Here is a 20,872-nt window from a genome sequence, read left to right as displayed (position 1 = left end):
ACTAAGACTAATGATCTGTAAATGTACCTACACATGTGCAACTTTGAAAATGAACAATTGTAAGAGCTTCGAGTCCTGTTATTTGGCAATAACAATATATTGCTTCAGTGACTCATCATAGTGACATTTCTGGCAGAACTACAGGTTGACTGATTCACAAACAACCAGGGGTTACATGAGTCAGACAGAACCATAAATTAAGTATAAGATTGATTTTTTTTTCTGAAATCTGATTTGATTCACTGATGCTGAGAGATGCTTTTATGAAGCTGCTTAGTAGGAAGGATTTCTTGGTAAGACACTAAATCCATCTTAGCAGGCAGTTTCTTTCATTTAAATTACAAATAGCTGAACAAAAATGTATCATCTGAATGAATAGCAGACATGTTTACTTTGGTTGCTTATTAATTACACTTAATCTAATTTTAACAACCTAAAAATGTAAGCTGACATTCAAGCACCAGGGTTTCCTCTTCAACACCACCAGTAGTGGGTGTCCTGCTGAGCCTTTGAGGGACTTCATTGTTCCCTGCTGCTCAGGGATTTATCCAGCTTCTATTACAGAGGAGTTTCTTTCTATCGCCCACCTGCGCCCAGACATATGATCAGACAGGTGGTAATAACACTGATGCACCAGCTGCTTTAATGCCTGCCACTAGAACTGGAACAGTACTCGAACCCAAACGAAGTCAGGATATTCACATGACATGTGGGACATAAGCCCATTTATTTTTATCGTCATCATAAACTGCGGCTCCTTTTAAATCCTCTCTGATGTGCATCACAGTCAGTAAGGCTCTGCCAGTAATTATTAATGAAAAAATGTGCCAAATGAAGTTGTTTTAGTATTTTTTTTAACTTAACTAAGATATTTATGGCTTTGAACCCACACATAAACCCATAAAAATTAGTGAGAGAATGTCTTAATGTCTTAAGTACCTTTAATACTTCAGTTTTGCCTAAAATCATTCATATTTTGAAATTAAGTGGGACAAATTAAGTAGCCTTTTTGAACCTCAAAATTGACAAAAAACAAATCATATTTGACTCACCCCTAAATGTGTTGTTTTATTGAATAATACTTTCCTTTTTGTTTGTAATATTTTGAAGTTCTGGCTCTCATTAACACATTTTCTATTTAGAAAATAGATTTAAACAGGATGATACGATAACTCTGCACACAATTAAATTAATTTTACAAAAATTTGAAAATTAGAGTAGGCCCAGAGAGTTGCAATCAGTGCTTTTCTGGTTGAGTTGACGTGACTGTTAGACTGCTAAACTTTATCCCTTTACAATAAATGTTAATCCACCTAAGCTAGATCTTGCAAATCTTTGAATATATGGATTACTTTACAAGTAGGAGCCTGCATGTACTTTAACCTAATCAACGTATAGCTTATACAGCCAAGTTTCTACAAAATTTGGTTTGTCTTTGAAACCTTCTAAAAACGTAACCTTTTCAGGTCATTTGTCAATCAAATCAGAAGTTGTCAGCAAAAAACGAAAAGCCTGCTGCTGTTTATATTAATAAAACTTTGAATTGAAGCTTTATTAATATTTCTGAGCAAAGGTCTCCCTGCAATCACTGGTGCAAAGACTGCAGACCAGTCTACGCTATATGTTTTTAAAAACTAAGATTTTCTGCTGCGTTTGCACCTCCCATCCACAGAGAAGCACAACTTTTGATGAGGGAAAATTGATATTTTTTTAGAAACTTTCTTAAAGGTGAAAATTTATTTCTAACTCTACTTGTGCTGTCTATGTGGACAGGAGGTTTGAAGCTTTTCAGAAACAATGACGTAGCAAATCTTTCTTGGTATTTTGATGGCATTATTGTGAACCTTTTTTACCACGTAGTGGTGTGACACAAGTTTATCTGTGTATTTGTTAGAATGTGCATCAGAATGTTTGTGAATGGGAAGAAAATACCATTCATAATAAAGACATCCCGACTTGTTGGGGCCTATAACTTAACTGAGTACAGCAAGTTAATGGTCAGCTGTCAAATGATAAAAAACAGTGTGACATAAGTGACATATAGGTTTGATAACTAATATGAAGACCTATTTTGTGTGTGTGTTTGTTTGTTTTTGTTACACTTTTAAGACCTTTTCTGGTACACACACCTACCTTGTCAGGACCAGTAGTCCTTTTGGGGACCAAAGCCGAGTCCTAATATGGTGGAACAGCATATTTGAGTTAGGGGTTAGGTTTAGGGCCAAACTGTGGATTGAGTTTAAGTCAGGGTTAGGGTTAGGTTTGTAATGGTAATGGTTAAATAAAGGGTATGGGTCAGGGTTGGGATTAGGCTACAGAAGGCTGCAGAAATAAATGGAAGTCAATACACAGTCCTAATGAGTACAGAGTGTGTGTGTATCCCTCAGGTGCTGTGGCTCAGGTGCACTGAGCTGTTTGGCAAACAACACAAACACACAATGACATAATCAGATCCAATTTTTTTCACCTGGATGCCACATGGCTCAGACACTTACAGCCACTTCCACATCTCATAAACACTTCTCCTCTTTAACTAAATATGTGATCGCACTTAACCTAACCAATTAAATGCAAATCAGGGGAAGCTGACGAGAGGCCAAGGCGCCTGGATCAGGTTGTATAGTTTGTCCCGCTAAGTGCTGCAGCTTTCCCCAAGAGGAACCCAGGGTACAATACCCACAAGTGTATGATTCAGGAGCTACATCTTCCATTAACTCATGTTTTCAGTAAAGGGCTCTGCCTTTCCTCTCCTGTAAGACTAATGGAGCTCTTATTCTGTTTCATCCTATTTCTCCTCTGCTGTCTTCCTCGAAGAGTCTTTTACAGGAAGGAAGCTCGTCTAATGATGCGGGCTTCTGTACTGCCCTGAAAATTTTTTAGAGCTTGATAGATATTCCTCCTGTCAGCTGCAGTGTAATTTCAGAGAGTGACACAGATGATTTGAGCCCACCGCAGAGAGGCAATACGAGGACGTTTTAATTCAGCTGTGGGGCTTCAAAGAATTGTCTCGGATGATTGTTAGAAGTGGAAAAAATGTAAATGAGTGATGTGAGAAAAGGGTTTGTTTGTGTGACATTTCTCCTGAGATTCTGGCATTTAACACAATGCAGTCAGGTGGGTATCTGACGGTGCAGAGCGAGGACAGTGGCCATTTTTAGGCTCCTTGAATAATCCCAGTCAGGAGAAACAGACTTTGACCAGACTGACGAGCTCACAGCTAGTCCAAGTGAAGCCAAGACTAAAGTGAATTGCTGCCATTTTAAAACAAATCCAGTCTGCACACAGTGATCTACATGAAAACTAGTTTATGAAATTGTTGTCAAGTTTGCATTAGTATTTAAATAAAACTATAATTATTTGTAGTGGTAGCAGCAGCTAGCTGTAGCACTAATGCTCCAACCTGTGACAAGACTATCATAACTGTGTAATGTGCAACATTGTAAAGGTTGATAAAACAGCATACAGATGAACTGTTTATTTAATTTTTAAAGTTGTATTAATGCTAAATTATTTAATTATATTTTAGATATTAAAGAAACATTTTAAGAAAATAAACACAACTAGTTTAGAAACTTTAAGGAGTTCTGCAATATCTTATCTGTAGAAACGAGGAGAGGAGAGGAACCAACCTGCCTGTTTCAACACACAGTTCAGAAACCAGCTTCTCTGATGGTATGGGGGTGTATTACAGCCTATTGCATGGGCAGCTAATGCATCTAGAAAGCAACCATCAATGCAGAAAGCATATACAAGTTTTAAAACAACATATGCTTCCTTCCAGACAACGTCTTTCTCAGGGAAGGTCTTGCGTATTTCAGCAGGACAATGTTAAACAACAAACTGTCTCCATTACAGCAGCAGGGCTTCATAGGAGAAGAGTCCAGGTGCTGATCTGACCTGCCTGCAGCCCAGACCAATAGAAAACATTCGATGCATCATGAAGCAAAAAATCCAGCAAAGAGCCAGGACTGTAGAACAGCTAGAATCCTGCATCAGACCAGAATGGGACAACATTCCCTCTAAAACCTCCAGCAGCTGCTTTCTTCAGTAGACAAACATTATATTTAGCTTATATAGCACAGAAAATAGACCCGTATGTGTGGCTGTTTGATTAAATACAACCCCTTTTTTTTAATTTTCCCAACGACCTTAGCAGTGACACTTTCCTGAAGGTTACCTTCCTTTCTCTGCTGCTTCCACCTTCAGTCTTAAGAGTAAAAACATCTTGTTTCTTTTTTCATTCTTTAACAGTTTTCATCCCAGTCCTTTTAGAAAGGCTCATTACAAGCCTGGGATCATTCGACTTCTACCCTGCTGCTGGTTTCCTCCTCCTGACAGCGATGATTTATTTGCCATTTCGAATTATGTCCCCATTAGATCATTTAAAGCGTAAACCACCGCCCCTCCTCCCCCCCCACCCTGCCCCTCCCCCTCCTCNACCATCAGCAGTCTCCCTGACCCACGCTGCGTAGCAACAGGCCATCACGTGACCACGGCTCCCTCTTCTCCACCACTTTCCCTTCAGGCATGTAGACACTGGTGAATTTTTAATTTTATTTATTTATTTTTTTCCTCCCAGATTATATTGCCCAAGTCTTATCATGTGGTTATGAAACTTAACAGAAAAAGAAAATAATGGAGATTTTTCTTAGTGCTTTAACACTTTTTGGTTTTTGCATCACTCCCCCTAAATACCCCTCAGTGATTTTTTTTCCCTTTAAACTATAAAGCTAACAAAATTATACAGCATGGATTTTCTTCCCTCCTGCCATTAAATAACAGGAGGAGTATAAACAAAAGTTGGCTAGAGGCTTCTGTTTGGCTTTGCTTGAATATTTCAGTTCCTGCCTGTGTTGTTTGCTCATGCGTACAATGAACAATAGTTCCCTACGTGCTCTGTTTACATCATTGTGTTTGTACGACTGCGAAAAAAAAAAAAGAAGAAAATCTGGGTCATGCTTACCTCGTTTGTAGGGCACAAGCACCTCTGGGAATACTTTCAACCTTTTCTGTTTCCTTCCCCATTTTCTTCACTGCTCTCGCTCTGTTTCCAACGACTTTTCCTTTGTTTTATTTGGTTTCAACGCCATGCTTATTTCAGCCGACCCCATTTACCCTTGCACATCTCCCCGGCTCTATTATCCGTGCTTTAAGCTCAACACCCGGAGAAAAGTTTGTGCAGCCCAGATTTACTGAGTACACAGAGTCCATTTTCCTCCCTCTCAACCCGCCTCATCTCTTAATCTTGACTGACCATCCAGTAAGAAACGGGCCTCGGGCTCCACTCTGTTGCATCAGCGGCTGAGCGACTCCATGTTGACTTTTACCGCTGAGTACTGAGAGCACTTTAATCCTGAACTCAAGGACAGCACTGCTGGGTTTTGTGTGTTTGCAGCAGGCTTCTGTGGATTTTACGCAGCCCTGACAATCTATTAAACAAGAGCTGTTCTGCTGCTGCGTCTCTGTGTTTGTCTCCATCTTGATTTTTACTCTCAGGAAATAACTAATGAAAACATGAAGATGTGCAGAACCCACACACAATACACCCGGGCATTAACACAAATGGATCATAGGCTAATGTGAAGTTGTTCAGAGCGTTAAAGCTTGGGTTAAGTTACAGGACTAGCTAGTTACTAGTAGGAGTATTTAATCAACTATCATAAAAGTAGTTCAAGAACTGTTTGATCACGACTACTTTGTGCAGTTTAACATAGATTAGATGTCTGTTTCTTATCTTTGTGATCTTGTTGGACTGCGTTGTATCACTGTACAGGACAGTGACCTAAAGTTATAGTTGAGATCCGATGATGTGGGGTTCTGTGGAAAGGTTATAAACAAATAATATTTTACCTGTTGATTATGGCTCAGCTTGAGGAAATAGGCCCTGTTCAGACTTAGCACTAACATTTGTCTTGGTTGATTTGACTGCAAGGGGACGGCTCTTTTTGATAGCGTTCACACCTGGCAGTAAAATGCGTACCATAAAAATATCTTTGCATGTCAGTTCCCCGCTCTGTATGCAAATCCACCTTAGAAGGTGGTCCAAGGCCCAGTTTACACAAGGCCAATTTCTCGGCTGTTCGCGCAGCCCTTGTTCTCTCTGAAACCGAAGCTTTTTGAATCCAGATGTCATAGTGAAGGTTTTCGGGAAAACCTCTGCAGAGGTGTGAAATCACGCGTGTGCACTACAGACGGCTGCAATCATTAGGTTTTCTGCGCTTGAACTAGTAGATCAACAACAGTAATAAAGGCGGACAGCGGAGTGCTGTTCAACACGAAGCAGCGACCCGACCAAACAAACGTCTGCGTAGTCGCCATTTTGGATGGAGCCGTTCACCTGCTCCAGACTGCATGCAGGTCTTGTTGAAAGGCTGGCATCAGAGTTGCCAGATATACGATAATTACAGTTTTCATAGTACAGTTTTCGGGTGAAGTCCCCCTCCTTTTCTGTGCGCACGTTCACCAATCACAGCACACAACTAATCTTACAACCTCCCCCCTCCAAGACAGCGCACCTCACTCGACACATATGATCGTTTGGATGAAAATACAATAATTTAAAGCTACAGTACGATAGTTCATCATTTATTATCTGGCAACCCTGCCTGGCATGGAAACTACAGCAGATTCAATGAGCACAGCGTCTTCTTTCCTGGTGATTTGCCTCTGTAAACACTGAAAAAAGTTTCCAGAGATCATCCTCATGTCAGCAGGGCCTGAGTGCAGTTGTTTTCAATGCCCATTGACGGCGTTCTTACGTGTATTTAGCGCCGTCCAGATGCAATCCAGTTGCTTAGGACAGATGTTAGTGCTAGATGTAAACAGAGTCATAGAGTTGAATTCTCACCAAAGTGGATTGCTGCCATCCTAAAACAACTGCAAGCTTCAAAATCTTCATTATGTGAGAGCTTTTGTAAACCTTTATCTAAGTGATAGGAATTGCAAATGATGCCAGAAAACGGCCGCAGCTCCCCTCCCTGTTTCACATTGCCATCAGTTTTTGTCAGGAATACCATCATATATCATAGTTTGTCTTCCTATAGTTTTCTGCCACTCACTTCCACATTCACAGTGATGCTGAGTGCAGTGCATATTTTCATAGAGACTGTAGCTGTAGGGTACTCTTCTAAAATACATCACTGAAAAAGTGTGATTTCCAAATCCCCTTTGATTTACAGCTTCTGACAGCAGCCCGATGTAGGAGTCAAAGAAAAAAAAACGAAGCAAACTTTCAAGCTGTCTGTCCACCAGCATTCACAAGAACAACTTGTACACCAAAAAGATCTGTCCTCGTGAAGCTGCAGTGCGTTCTTGCTTTGAGTTCCGATCACTTAGCTCATTTTCTCGCGTCGTTAGTTTTGTTTGGAATACGGTAATTTGCCTTGAATTGCCTGTGAGATCAAGTTTTAATCAGAATCTGAGTTAGCGCTGATTAAAAAAACACTCTAATGTTATAATCATTGTGTTAGAAGAGTGCTTCATGTGTGTTTCTTTCTTTCTGGTCCCACGATGTCTCTTCCTTGCCTCGCTGTTGATCTCGTCAGCTCGAGCTCTCATCTCTACGCTGCGGGTGTAGATGATGAAAATCTGTGTGTGTGTTCGGCTCACATTAGACCGCTTGTGACAGAGGAAGTGAAAGGGATGTCAGAAGAAGCCAGTTTCCTTTTTTATCTACACAAAAGAGATGATGCAGTTGGTTTGTTCTCCCCTCTTTGTTCTCGGTTGGATTTATTTGCATTTATTGAAGTCTTTTAGGACCCTCAACCTGCTCTTTACCAACAAAGTACACTGCAAAAACTCGAGCTAAGACCTTCAGATTCAGGGACCATCTGCACAACATGAATTTCAGAGTTTCAGCCTTGCATCCACGAAGAAACAGCGCTTCAGCTGCACAGGAGTGATGTCATAGCCCCGCCATACATCCATGCTCACATTTGTGCACATTCCTCATGCCTTGTTTCCTGTTTATGGCGTATTTTCATGGCAGTGTTATAGCACCACGTACAGGCCTGTTATAGTTACTGCAGCGTTTTGGGTCATTTTTTCAGTTGTTTTTTTTATGTGGATGAAGACGTTTCTTGAAATGAGTTTTAGAAACAGCTAATAAAAAGTTTGATTTGGAAAGACTTTGTCCACATAGTCTAACAAAAATACTGAAATAGCCATGCTACATTCACATTAACAACATTTCAAAATACAGAAAAAGATCATTTTTAGCTTGACTAAAAATTCTCCCAAAAGTTTTTTCTTTTCCTTTGATGCTGTTTACAATTTTCTCTTAGTTATTAACTATTTCTGCACAAAAATCAAAGTTAAATGGCAACAAAAGGGTCAGAACGGAGTGAGACACGCCCAAAAGAACCGATAAAAACAGCTCCGTATTTGTTTTAGTTTCTAGTTGTGTGCAAAATAGGCTGCTAAGTCATTGTTTCTGAAAAGCTTTACATCGCCTGTCCATAAACAGAGCTTTTAATAATCTCTACTCTGTTTATATATATATATATATATATATATATATATATATATATGTTTTTTTTACTGACTCTGTTTCTATGTAGACAGTACAGAAAATCTCTGTTTTTAAAAATACTCAGGGTAATGTTGATAGGGCCCTAATGACACAGCTGCACTGTGCATTTCTGACAAAATAAGAGGAGCTCATAAAAGCCAAAAGCTTCTTCTCTAACCTAATGGTGTGTGAGTCACATCCCTTATGTTCAGTATGAATGTGTCTGGAGTCAACAAGTAGATTGGAGACGACTCAGTCTGGTTGACCCAACATAATTACCTGAGATCATAGAAAAATAGATGTTTCTGCACCACAGTTTTTATCTCTTCTCCATCACCCTCTCCTCATTCTCATCTGAGCTCACAGGACCCCGGCAGGGACGGATGACTAAGGAAATTGAATTCCTCTTTATCCCTGTCGTGCTCCCACAGCGATCCACGCCAGCTGCTCCGTGCATGCGCACGGTGACACAGATACGAGGACGGATGCAGTTCGCACTCATGCTTACGCTCTCTCCGTGGTTTTCTCCGCAGCTGTCGCACGAGCAACAGGAAAAGTCTGATACTGACGACCACTTCTCCCACGCTGCCTCGCCCTCATTCCCCCCTGCCCCTCCCTGGACACCTTGGTACGCACAGACTTGTTGTGAAAAACACTGACTGATTTATTTTTCTAATCTTCTGTGTCTTGCTATGATCTAATTTAAAAAGCAAAAAAGTTACCATTGATTTGAAATGACAGGACTGTAAGTCGCATGTTTCCATTGCACAGTAGCAACAAAAGGTACATTCTGGTCAGTTTTAACATGGATAAAACTGACCAGATATTTTTTGGCCAACGGAGCGAAGATCACTTCCTCTCTAGTGCCTGAATGATGAATCTAAATGTTGTAGATATCAGGTAAAACATGACTTGAGGCAGAATAAAGAAGGAAAACCCTTCACTAGCACATCCAAAGGGTGAGTACACGTCATTTGGAGTGGAGTTCTGTAAAATAGTTATAAACAATTTAGATCCTATTTGTTGTAGATAGCTCTTTGAACGACCCTGAGTTTGGAAAAATATATGATGAGCAAACGGGTAGTCTGAGCGTGGCTAAGACCCAAGTGGATTTACGCCATCCTAAAACAAAAAATACAATTTCTGTGTTTTATTTCCACTCACACCAACGTGCTGCTCAGGATGAGAGATTGTGACGAAGTGAAGATTCAACGCAATCTGCTGGCTTCCTTAGATAGATAACTTTTACTTAATGGCTTTTATATGTGAATGTTTTTGTACAGCACCCTGAGACGACTTTTGGTGTGACTTGGCGCTATATAAATAAACTGAATTGAAGTGAAAATAACCCCAATCCACTTTGGTTTTGGCCTTGCTCAGACTAGCTGTTGGCTCATCAATCTGATTAAATTTCAACTTTGTTTCTCCTGAGGCTGTTCAAACAGTTATCGACAGCAGGTAAGATGTTAAACATTAATACTCTTTACAGTGAACCCCACTGCAAAATGTCTGAACTATCTCTTTAGGGCTTTGTGTTATGATTGTTTAATCTGTGTGATAATCAAACAGTGACAGAAACGAGCCACGGTTTAACCAGGGATTGTGAGGCAGGAGCTTTGTTGGTTTTTACCCTCAGGTTGCCAGGCAACCAACGGGACTACCAAGAAATTACCGCCTCCAACCAAGTCTGGATCTATCTCACTCTGAATGGCAACTTCTAATTAGTCCTTTGGGCATTTTTATTCTCCACTTTTCCACATTTGTTAGTTTGTATAGCAACGTTACACCTGGCCTCAAAAAGAAACTCTTCATTCTTTCCTCACTTTCAAAGAAAACCAGCAACAGATCGACTTATGTGGTTGAGATCATGTTGTTTTTATTAATAAAAAGGGGTAAAAGAGTCGTGGCTGGCCAAGACAGCAAGCAAAGCGAAAAACCCAGTATCCAGAATAGTTTTGACCTAATTCCCTGAACATAAACTGAAGGGAAATGGGAAAGCAGCAAAGAATAGGGTTCTCATGCTTTGTAACTTCACGCTTAGTTTGGCATCAGCGTGGTAGGGAGCAAAGAAGCAGACCAGGCCTAAACCAGCTTTTAACAAAGACCAATTCAAGTCCATGCTTTGACTTTCTGCTCCACTGACCAACCAACACTAGTAACACACATTTTGTCCGGGTTACTATCTACAGAAATGTAAATTTGGATTGTAAAGCTCAACCACAGAGCCAAAAACGTAAGACAGGTTAAAATAATATAAAAAAACTTCTCACTTCTGATGTGTCTCATCGCAGCGCTTGTCTTGTTGTTCTGGCAGGAAGCAGCCCCCTGGACAGCCCCCGAAACTTCTCCCCAAGCAACCCTGCACACTTCTCCTTCGCCTCCTCCAGAAGGTTGCTGCTTTACAACACTTCCTCTGCATGGTTTAATGTGTTGTGGCATGTGTTTTCAGCTACTCGCGTTCGTGCCAGAGAGTTGGGAAGGAAAAAAAAAAAATAAAGCCGGGTCATCATGAAGTAAAGGTTAGAGCAGGGGTGGGCAATATTGTTTTTTCTTCCACAGGACCATTTTGATGTGTTTAGTGAGATTAAAGCGCCAAAAATCCAACTGAATATAACGCAAGGAAATGCTTATTATCTAGCGCATGGCTGCATGGATCTAACAGTTGTTGCATGTTTGTCGACTGTGTTTTTTTTTGTTTAAAATGTTTGCATGCAAGGTGGCGGCGATATGCAATTCTTCCAGGAATGCTAGTTTTAGTTTCATTGCTTAAATCTAAGTTTTCACCTGTGTCAAGTTGCTCTATTTTAGTTTAAGGACATGAAGGGCCAGACTGAGATCATCCAAGGGCCACGTCTGGCCCTGCGGCCTCATTTTGCCCGTGTTTTGGATAGAGGGAGAACAGAGAGAGAGAGAGAGAGAGAGCGAGTGTCAGGACAAGAGGTCTGTTGTTAGAGGTGTCGCAAATCCCGGAGAGCCTCGCAGGTGTTTGTGGCGTAACAGGCCAACTCATGTACAGTACATGACAGGGCCACCTAATTACATTCACAGCTTCTCTGTGTTTACTCACAGGGCCGTAATGAGAAGACAAGAAGGCCGTGTGCGTAAACGACCGTGCATCTGTTCATACTGAGCTGCGTGTACATTACAGGGGACTTTTGAGAGGGTTTAAGTGGTTCAAAATGTCACTACTTTTGCTTCAATCAGTCATATGCACATTTATTTCTATTATAGCATGTCATGGAGTTCCTCACCATCCAGATACTGCTGTGACCTGTTGGTCAAGCCACATCTATTGAGAGGAACTGGGATGCCAAAGCAGTGATATTGTCTGCAGGATAATATTTATCTGTTTCACCTGGATATCAACAACCTGCTGCCTGTCAGTCAAAAAACTGACTGACAGGCACAGACCTGCGACCTCAGTCCAATCAAACACCTGATGACTGAGAATCACTCTTCACAAGGTTTCATTTGAAGACTTTCCTAATGCTCTTGTCTCTAAAAGGGAACAAATCCACACAGCCATGTCTTACGGTGATTTATAAGAGGATTATTAATCTATAAGAAGATCAATACAACTGATTTTAGTTTCATTGCTCATGTGTCCACATGCTTGATGCATTAAACCCTTAAAGTTATTTTGGAGGGGGCCATACAAAGAACAGTCTGAAATATAAAACAACATGTTTTTAGTGGTAAGAACTCGTTCTTGTTGGTGGGAAACAACATGTTTCGCTCAGCCGGCTCTCATCATGCTGGCTAATTTATACATGAAGTGGCTCCATCCCTTTTATCAAGAAAACATCAGATCTCTTCTCATCATTTCAAGTGGGGTTCTGTGTAAAGGTTATGAACTATTAATATTTTGCCTGTTGTAGGCTTCAGTTATGGACAAATAGAGTTTAACTCTGACCGGATTGATGAGCTAATGGCTAGTCTGAATGCAGCTAAGACCAAAGTTAATTGCTGCCATCTCAAGACAACTCCAATCTCAAAACTTTCTCAGTTTGTTCTAACTCTCTTTTATAAGCCCTTACATCTGCATCTGGTACACGGTTATTTACATTAAGTTCTGCGGTTATTTGCAAAGAAAATAGCAGCGTTGACAGCTAGCTGTAGCACTTTCGGGGCAGCCTGTGGTACTTCCTGCAGGAATATCAGATTTCTGCCAGAATAACAACGTAAAGTGAAAATGTCAGCACTGTAACAGTTTATATGGTAGTGTTTGCAAGAACCGCTATAAATTTTTGAGATTGGAGTTGCTTTAAGTTGGCACTGATCTTAATTTTGATCAGACCAACTGTTAGCTCGTCAGTTCTGTCAGAATATATGAATCGAGCAAAAAGGCAGAAAGAATTGGAGTTCTTATTTATTTATAAACTCTTACATCTCACCAGTTTTTGACCACAACTGGTAGCTAAGGTATTCAGGTGTTTGGACAGTTTGGTTTCTGTGTTGGTGGTTTATGTTTGCATGTGTGGTGCCAGTGAACTACAAATAAGCAAGAAATATGCTCTAACATGCAAAGACATGTGAGAAGAAAGCCACGTAGACACAAAGGACCACTTTGCACCATTAGAGTTTCTAAAATTTCCAGTATTTATCCATTTACGCAGATGACTCTTGAATATCTTCACCAAATGTTACCAGTTATGCATAAAAATTTGCATGAAATGAAAAAGATATAAACAAGTATGCTAAGATTTACTGTTCTTTGAATGGACACTGGCAGCCATGTCGAGTGGGCCTTGTTGGCGTCTCATGTAAACTCAGTCGTTCGTAGATCGACTGACAACTGATAATGTTTAAAGCCTTTTTCAAAGAACCTCACTTTGAGAGGTCTGAACTGCCATGTCAGGATTCAGGCAGGTAATGAATCAAAGTTTGTTAAGATGATATCATTGCTGTGTGCAGACTTGACCCGAGTGCCTGGGAACTATGACGAATTCAAATATAGAGACTCAGTCAATAAAACGCCATTTCACAGTGGGGCAGTCACCTGAGAACGTTAGAAAACATTTCTAAGCTTTCCTGCTTGGTTTGACGCATATTTAATTTGCATAATTGTTATTTGTAACAAAAAGTACAGGTTAAATACTGCTGGAAAAGTCTGAAGAATCCACAGAAGCCAGAATGATTGGAATATTTGGTTTGCTTTGGCTAGCTAATACACTAAACAGCAGTAATATATGTGTGACTCTCATGCATTGTGAAGACGTAGATGGACGAGAAGACGACTAATTAGACTGTTATTTACCGCCTCAGTCAGACATGATGTTGTATCTGTGGCGGCTCTAGAAGCCCGGCGCTCCTGTGAATCCTTCATCCTCATTTATCAGATCTGCCTGCCTGTCACTGAGCGACAGAGACGCTCGTCTCTGAGGATCACAGACTAGACGTGTTGTAAGATTGTGTGCTGAATGATTTTATGGAGCAACAAGAGTTTTGTCTTAGGTGCCGCATTTATCATTTCAGGAAAGTATTTTCATCCTATGAAACATAAAATAACCCCTACAAGTCTGGGGAAGTGGTATAGGTTTTAGGCTAAACAGATTTGTGTTCCCTGCAGGGCGGATGGGAGGCGATGGTCCTTAGCATCTTTGCCCTCTTCTGGATATGGCACCAACACTCCCAGCTCAACGGTAACAACTTTTCCTTTACATCATACCTCGTAATCCTTGTCCAGCCATGAGTGTTAATACAACTGCTGATAGTTTTGCAGTTTGAGAGGTTGGTTAGAATTAGGAGCCAATTTATTAATTAGCTAACAGTAACTAACACAACTTTACACAGCAGTGCTGCAATAATATATTTACCTGTGCTGTATTAACAGGTTAGCAACTGGGTCCACAAATGGTGGACCACAATCCAGATCAGGACCCAAATCCATTATTGAATTTCAGTAGAATTAATATGTTTGTACTTGCATACATTTACAGAAATTTTATTCTATTCTATGCCAAGCAGCTTCTTTTTTTAGCCTTTACGGTAATTTTCTGCAGCGTTTCCCTCCTGTTTCTCTCTGTGTTACCTTCTGTCTCTCTGCAGAGTCACCCTATGGACAGGTAAAAGCCTGAGGAAATACCTAAGTAAACAAAACCGGCATGGCTGCCACTAAAAGGGAAAACAAAGGTTTTTATCTAGACTGCAGGGTTTAAAACCCGTTTGTCTCATATGCACAGAGGCAGTGGCAAATATCATAAAATCTGTAATGTAGAGTTCCTACAAATTGAAATTATTAGAGCAATCATGCACACTGTAATCTGAACTGAGCACACAGAAAATAAATTATCTAAAGAGCAAGGTGAACAGATCCACCACCTCGATGACCAGATTTTTTTATTTTTTTTTTGGAGAAAATCATCTAGTTTATGTAAAAAATCCCTAACAACTCAGAGAGTCTAAAAGAATGCATGTCATCCCACAATTACTGCGCTGCTTGATTAAAAATTTAAACTCCAGCTCAAATCTTTTTCTACTCCTCGTCATTAGTGAGTAAGTTCTTGCGTAATGTAGGAGGCCTGGCTCGTCTCTCCATCTGCCATTGGAGAGTTTGGTAGATGAACGCAGGAGGAGAGGAGGGAAAACGATGAGTACCAGGCTGTGAGAGCATGAGCAAACACACACAGAGAGAGGAGGATGGTACAAAGTAGAGCACATGCTGTTTTATGCTCATTTAACCAGAGGCTAAATTTAGCCTGATACTGTTATTAAAAACACAACACATATAAGTGGGGTTTTTTTTAATGTTCTGACTAAACACAACCCTGTCCTGGTTAAAGTGATAACTCAGTGATGTTCACACAAATAAAGCCCCCGTGATCATCTCACTGATGGATAAACTTTAATGCTGCTGTTACACTGATGCTGCGTTCGTTAGTCCTGCCTGCCATCTTCTGGCTCTTGTTCCTCTTTTTGCTAGCGCTCTCTGTCGCTCCGCTCTGGCAGATTTCAGTGCGGCGACAGTTTGTCCTCCTCCTCTTCAAGGAAAGCCCAAAGCAAACCCACGACAGCAGCAACGTGCACATCCGTTTCTTCTAGATCCATGTGTGTGGAATCATTAAGATTTAGAAAATGTTGGTCTTATATTGATGCGCGGCAGGTGACCGGACACGGTACACGACCAGTACCAAAGCAACGCCTTGTAGACGTGGTTGGTACTTTTACAACACCACATGTACTCCGACAACGCAGCGGCAACCACATGACATCATGAATGTCACGTTTAAGTGGTACTTATAACATGGACACAAAGGAATGCGCCACTGTTAAGCAGCTCTAATGAGACACATAGGAAACACAAACAATGGTAACGTCTATATATAGAATGACCACAAGTACGCCACAATACTGTGACGGTGCAGACGGAGTGTTAGCATATCATAGCATTAATCTGTGTACTTTATTGTTGGATCCCTGCTATGTAGCTTCTGTTATTGTGGTGTATGTGTGAGGTACGTGTTGTTGTTGTCTTACAGCCAGGTGTTTTAATGCGCAGTAGAAACACAAGGGGGATATGCAAAGGTGTGACCAGGGGTGTAAATATAGCTAATTTGACAACTTCTTCCTCTGTAAACTTCAAAACAAAATGTATAAAAATATAGGAAAGAGAGAAAAAAAGCTAATTATTGTTACTAATATTTTGCAGTGCTTTTGTTGTAGAAACTATTTTCCAGAAAATTGCCACAAATGGTTAAAAGATAAAAAAAACTAAAGAAATACAATCACATTATGTCTCTGTCTCATCGTGCATTCTCTTCATGGGCTTTGTAAAAAATACTTTGAGATACAGTTTAGAGATAAACAGAAATCCCAGGGTAGCAAAAAGAACAGAAATGTGACAGATAATGTCAGGCCTCATAGGATAAAACAATGCAAACTACAACACAATGGAACTGACACAAGAAAAACATCCACATTGATGCAATTAAAAGAAATATCTTGACATGAAATAGACAGGTCCCTTTTCAGGTCTGAATATTTTCAATTAGCCTGACACCTGTGATTATTCAGCCACTGATCTGTCACTTAGACGTGTAATTGGATGAGGTCCACGTCTCTTTGAGCTGATGGATCCAAATGAAGCAGCGGCGCAAAGTTTGGTTGATGGACAGATTCATGAATTTGGCCCAGAGACTCACGGGACGACTTCATTACCATTTCAATTGGGCGTCTGAGACACGAGGAAAGTGGAGTCTGCTCCGCAGGATGCTGTAATTACACAGCTGTCGTTGCCTCCCTCGTTACGCCTCAGTCTCTGGATGTCGTTCCCTCACATGTTATTGACAGTATTATTTCTTTCTTTCTTTTTCATGTTTCCAACTCCTCCTCCACTTCCCCAAACACTCTCCTTCTCCATCCTCCTATCCCCCCACCCCCACCCCGTCTCGCTCCAGTCCTCCAGCTCCTCCCAGGAGCGGCTGCACCAGCTGCCGTCCCAGCCCACCATGGACGAGCTCCACTTCTTATCCAAGCACTTTGGCAGCACCGAGAGCATCACAGACGACGATGGGGGCCGCTGCTCCCCCCACATGCGCCCCCGCTCCCGCAGCCTCAGGTCAGCAGCATCAGCAGCGGCCGCTGCCAAAAAGCACTATCCTCTTTTCCAAAGTAGATTTAGAGGATTGGATCTTTTCTCTTTCATTTAATCTCCTTTTTTAATTTCCCTAGGTTGTTTTTTTCCTCCCCGGTTTTGTAACAGACCATATTAAACGCATTCAGGACTGAATTTATCAGTAATGTACAGGTTTATATTCCATGATGAGAAAGTTTTTCTGTCATCATAAGCAGTCATGTAATTGCAGATGTGTGTCTGTCTGTCTGTGTTAGCAAAATATTTCTTAAACCATTGGACAGATTTGAATGAAACTGAGAAAGTAATCATTGAACGTACATCTACAACTGATTAACTTTGGGAGTCCATCTGATTCAAAATGGCCGCCACCTTAGCAAACACAAAAATAGCTACATCTCAGTCCTTTTTACAGATACTGAGCTAAAAATCTGTGTGGTAGTAGATGAGAGTCAACCAAAACACATATTCTGAGCTACCATTTGCCCTGATGTTTTTTTACAAAAAGTTTATATCCAATAATTATGAGAAGCAACAAACTTATGTGGTCATTAGTTTAGCCATATCAGCTCCTATGAGGAGCTACACGTGTGGATTATAAACAATTAGTTTTGAGTGAATTCGTCTGAACCAATTAAATTATTTCAATAGTTTTGAACTGGACAGATCACACCCCACACCTCAGACCTCTGAGCTAATAAACCCAAGTTATAAAGTGTTTGTGAGGTTATTTGAGCGTGTTTGGGTTAGTACTTGACATTTTATTATTAATAATTATTAATAATTGACACCTGTCACTGAAACTGTGGCATCTGTTGTCACAAAGGAAGAGTAGTAGTTTATATTGATGAAGCTGATTTTTGGGGGACTTTAGAGCCCCTCACAAATCTTTCTCCTCCTTTTTAGGCAGTAGTTCATTGCTCAGTAAAGCTGTCACACCGTAATGCTGTCATAATCTCACAGCAGCTTGTTTTCTGTTTTCCCCTCCAGCCCAGGACGCTCCTCCGCCTGCTACGATAATGAGATAGTGATGATGAACCACGTGTACAAAGAGCGCTTTCCAAAGGTTACGCACATACACACATACATTCAAAATTTGCTCTATCTCTTTTAGTAAAAATCTGATTTGATTCATGCTTGAACAGGGATTTGTGTACGATATCAGACATCCAAACAAAAACGAGGGACGGAGCCTGATTAAACTCTATCCTGTGACGTAATGCTATCGAGCCCCTTCATCCTGTCAGACACAATAAGTTTGTTTTTGAGCGCAGCAATGAATATTTACACGAAGGCTCATTTCTCTCTCTTATCCCACCACACATACACGAAGAGGAAATGAGCTGAGAGCTTTCACAGTGATGATAATCTAGCTGTTGGAAATGGTGCATGTCATTTGGTTTGCAGGAAGTTCTTTGGAGGTAAAAGCTTTTTGGGCTTCGTATCACAAAAGTTACAGGATTTGGAGAAAAACAAAAGTGCTGATATGAGTGTGAACACAGCCCAGCAGCGTATTCAAAATCATTTACATAATATTATTCACTCACACCTTTCAAAACTTGTTTTTGTCCTCTCCCTCTGGTTCATCTTGTGAACTGCATAACTTGAAAAATAAGCGATGTACTGACTTCCATTTTGGTGTGTGAATGTATGTGTGGGTGGGTGTAAACGGGCCACCCCATTTATTTAAAGAAACTATACTTTTAAGCAAAAATAAAAACCAGAAAAAGTACTTTTCTCAAATTATTGTGGTGGCTGAAGATTAATCTATACCACTCGCCACCTTCTGGCTCCACCGTTGCACCTGGTGGCAAACAAAATGGCTCCCTCCTCTCGCCAGAATACGTCACTCTGCGCCGCCTCGGCGAAATATCTCCCTCCAAATCTTTATCAGCAAAGATGTAATGTAAGACTTCATCCCTTGTTAAAAACTTTCTCTAAACTTAGTTTCAGTCGATCTGAAACAGACAGGAACATGTCCGTGCAGCTAAACGCCATCAGGCACCGCAGGAGTGTCTCTCTTTATGCTTTAGTTCTTGGAATCAAATAATATCAACACTAAAGGACGTATATTTATGTCCTGTTTAATTCCAGCTGAGAAAAACACTCATCTCAAATACTAATAGCATTCACTATTCAAGACCTTCAGTGACCCAGGATGTCAAAGCGCCACCTTTTTTTTATCTTAGTCCTTATTAAGGGTGCCAATGTATCAGCATTGAAGCACCCATATTTTCTGTTCACCTGTTACTTTCTTCCTTCCGCTCTCCATTGTCCCGTTATTGCTTCTGATCTCTAACGCCACCCGTGCTTGGTTGCTCCATCAGGCCACGGCACAGATGGAGGAGAGGCTGTCTGAGTTCATCCAGGCCTTCTCTCCAGAGAACATGATTCTGCTGGCCGATGGCGTCCTCAGCTTCATCCACCACCAGATTGCTGAGCTGTCCCGAGACTGCCTGGCCAAATCCCGCGAGGGCCTCATCACCTCCGTCTACTTCTTCGAACTACAGGAGAATCTGGAGAAGCTGCTTCAGGATGTGAGTTCAAAGTGATGTAATGGGAACAAACTTTTCTAAGACTGACTGTATTTAAGTTTATCATTATATTGGGGTGTTATGTTATTGTAGAATTCAACTAACAGGTTTTGAACACAGTCATTTAATAGATTTTAAAGATTGATTGTGAAATATTCCTTTAAACTACACATATTTGTATCAGTTTCAGCTTTATTTTGTTTGGGGAGCTATTTAAGAATCATTAGCATATGTCTTCTTAAGAAAGTGAAGAATATAAACTTCTTACCACTGTTTTATTAGAACTGCGGTCTGTGGTTAGGACCATTTTTCCACTTTCCCTCCGTACATTTTAATGATATTTGGTCCAGAGGAGACAGCAGAGTCTCTGGATGGAGCTCAGTCTTCTTCTCTGCCTGATAGAGCTTTAAGCATCATCAGTGGATGGTCCAGTGAACTGAGTTTACAGACAGTGATGTGTGGAAGTGTTCCTGAGTCCATCAGTGATGAACAGAACAGAACCAGACCTGGTTTTACTGCAGGGGCCCCTGAGGGCCCCGAGATCACAGACATCTAATACTGACTGTCAGCCTTGACCTTTGACCTCAGAGATTTCTACAGATTCTTGAAATCTTTTAATATTATGAAATGTAGATGATGGGATATTCAAAGTCTTCCCAATTTTCCGTTGAAGAACATTATCCTGAAATTATTCCACTCTCTTTAGACAAAGTTTTTCACAGACTGGTGAAGCAAGGCCTCCTGATGAACTGCCCATCTTTACTTCTAGCAGATTCAGCTTCTCTAAAATGCTCCTTTTATCCCCAGTCCTCTTACTGACCTGTTACTGACTTACCTAATTAGTTGCAAAATTTCTACTCCAGCCGTTTCTTATTTGCACCACTTCCTTTTACAGCCTTTTGTTGCCCCTGTGGCAACAAGAGTTGCTGTCATCAAATTACCTTATTTCTTCTTCATAAAAAAAACAACATTTTTTGTTTTATTATGTTCCATTTTGAATAAAATATGGGTTTATGAGATTTGCAAATCAATGCATTTTGATTATATTTACCTTTAACGAAATGTCCTAACTTTTTTGGAATTGGGCTTGCTCACTATCCATTTTTAAAAGTATCTGGAGTAGTGCAGACGAGGCCTGAGCTAACCACTCTTTTGCTGCCTAAATACTCTTCTTTAAGAGCCAAAAATGTAGCAAAAAGTATCTTCTGCATTGCTTTTTTTCATATTGATTGCCCTACAGTATTCACACAAAACAGC

The 20,872-nt window shown here is 40.6% G+C and overlaps 1 protein-coding gene across 4 annotated transcripts in view; it reads left to right on the top strand.

Moving 5' to 3' along the window:
• The window catches only part of LOC108236213 (microtubule-associated serine/threonine-protein kinase 1), a 54,215-nt gene that overhangs the window by 15,607 nt on the left and 17,736 nt on the right, over nucleotides 1–20,872 (top strand). For 2 of the 4 annotated variants that reach the window (XM_017416718.3, XM_017416721.3), the window contains 6 exons: nucleotides 9,043–9,137; nucleotides 10,824–10,899; nucleotides 14,079–14,151; nucleotides 16,906–17,066; nucleotides 18,072–18,147; nucleotides 19,409–19,618. In XM_017416718.3, the coding sequence (XP_017272207.1) occupies nucleotides 9,043–9,137; nucleotides 10,824–10,899; nucleotides 14,079–14,151; nucleotides 16,906–17,066; nucleotides 18,072–18,147; nucleotides 19,409–19,618 (691 nt within the window). Of the gene's footprint in view, nucleotides 1–9,042; nucleotides 9,138–10,823; nucleotides 10,900–10,935; nucleotides 11,029–14,078; nucleotides 14,152–16,905; nucleotides 17,067–18,071; nucleotides 18,148–19,408; nucleotides 19,619–20,872 lie in introns of those variants that run through there. The other 2 variants (XM_037978615.1, XM_017416719.3) reach the window with 2 other exon arrangements.

Source organism: Kryptolebias marmoratus, linkage group LG12 (assembly GCF_001649575.2).
Source record: "Kryptolebias marmoratus isolate JLee-2015 linkage group LG12, ASM164957v2, whole genome shotgun sequence".
Lineage (NCBI taxonomy): Eukaryota > Metazoa > Chordata > Actinopteri > Cyprinodontiformes > Rivulidae > Kryptolebias > Kryptolebias marmoratus.
This window is presented reverse-complemented; position numbering and strand designations above follow the sequence as displayed.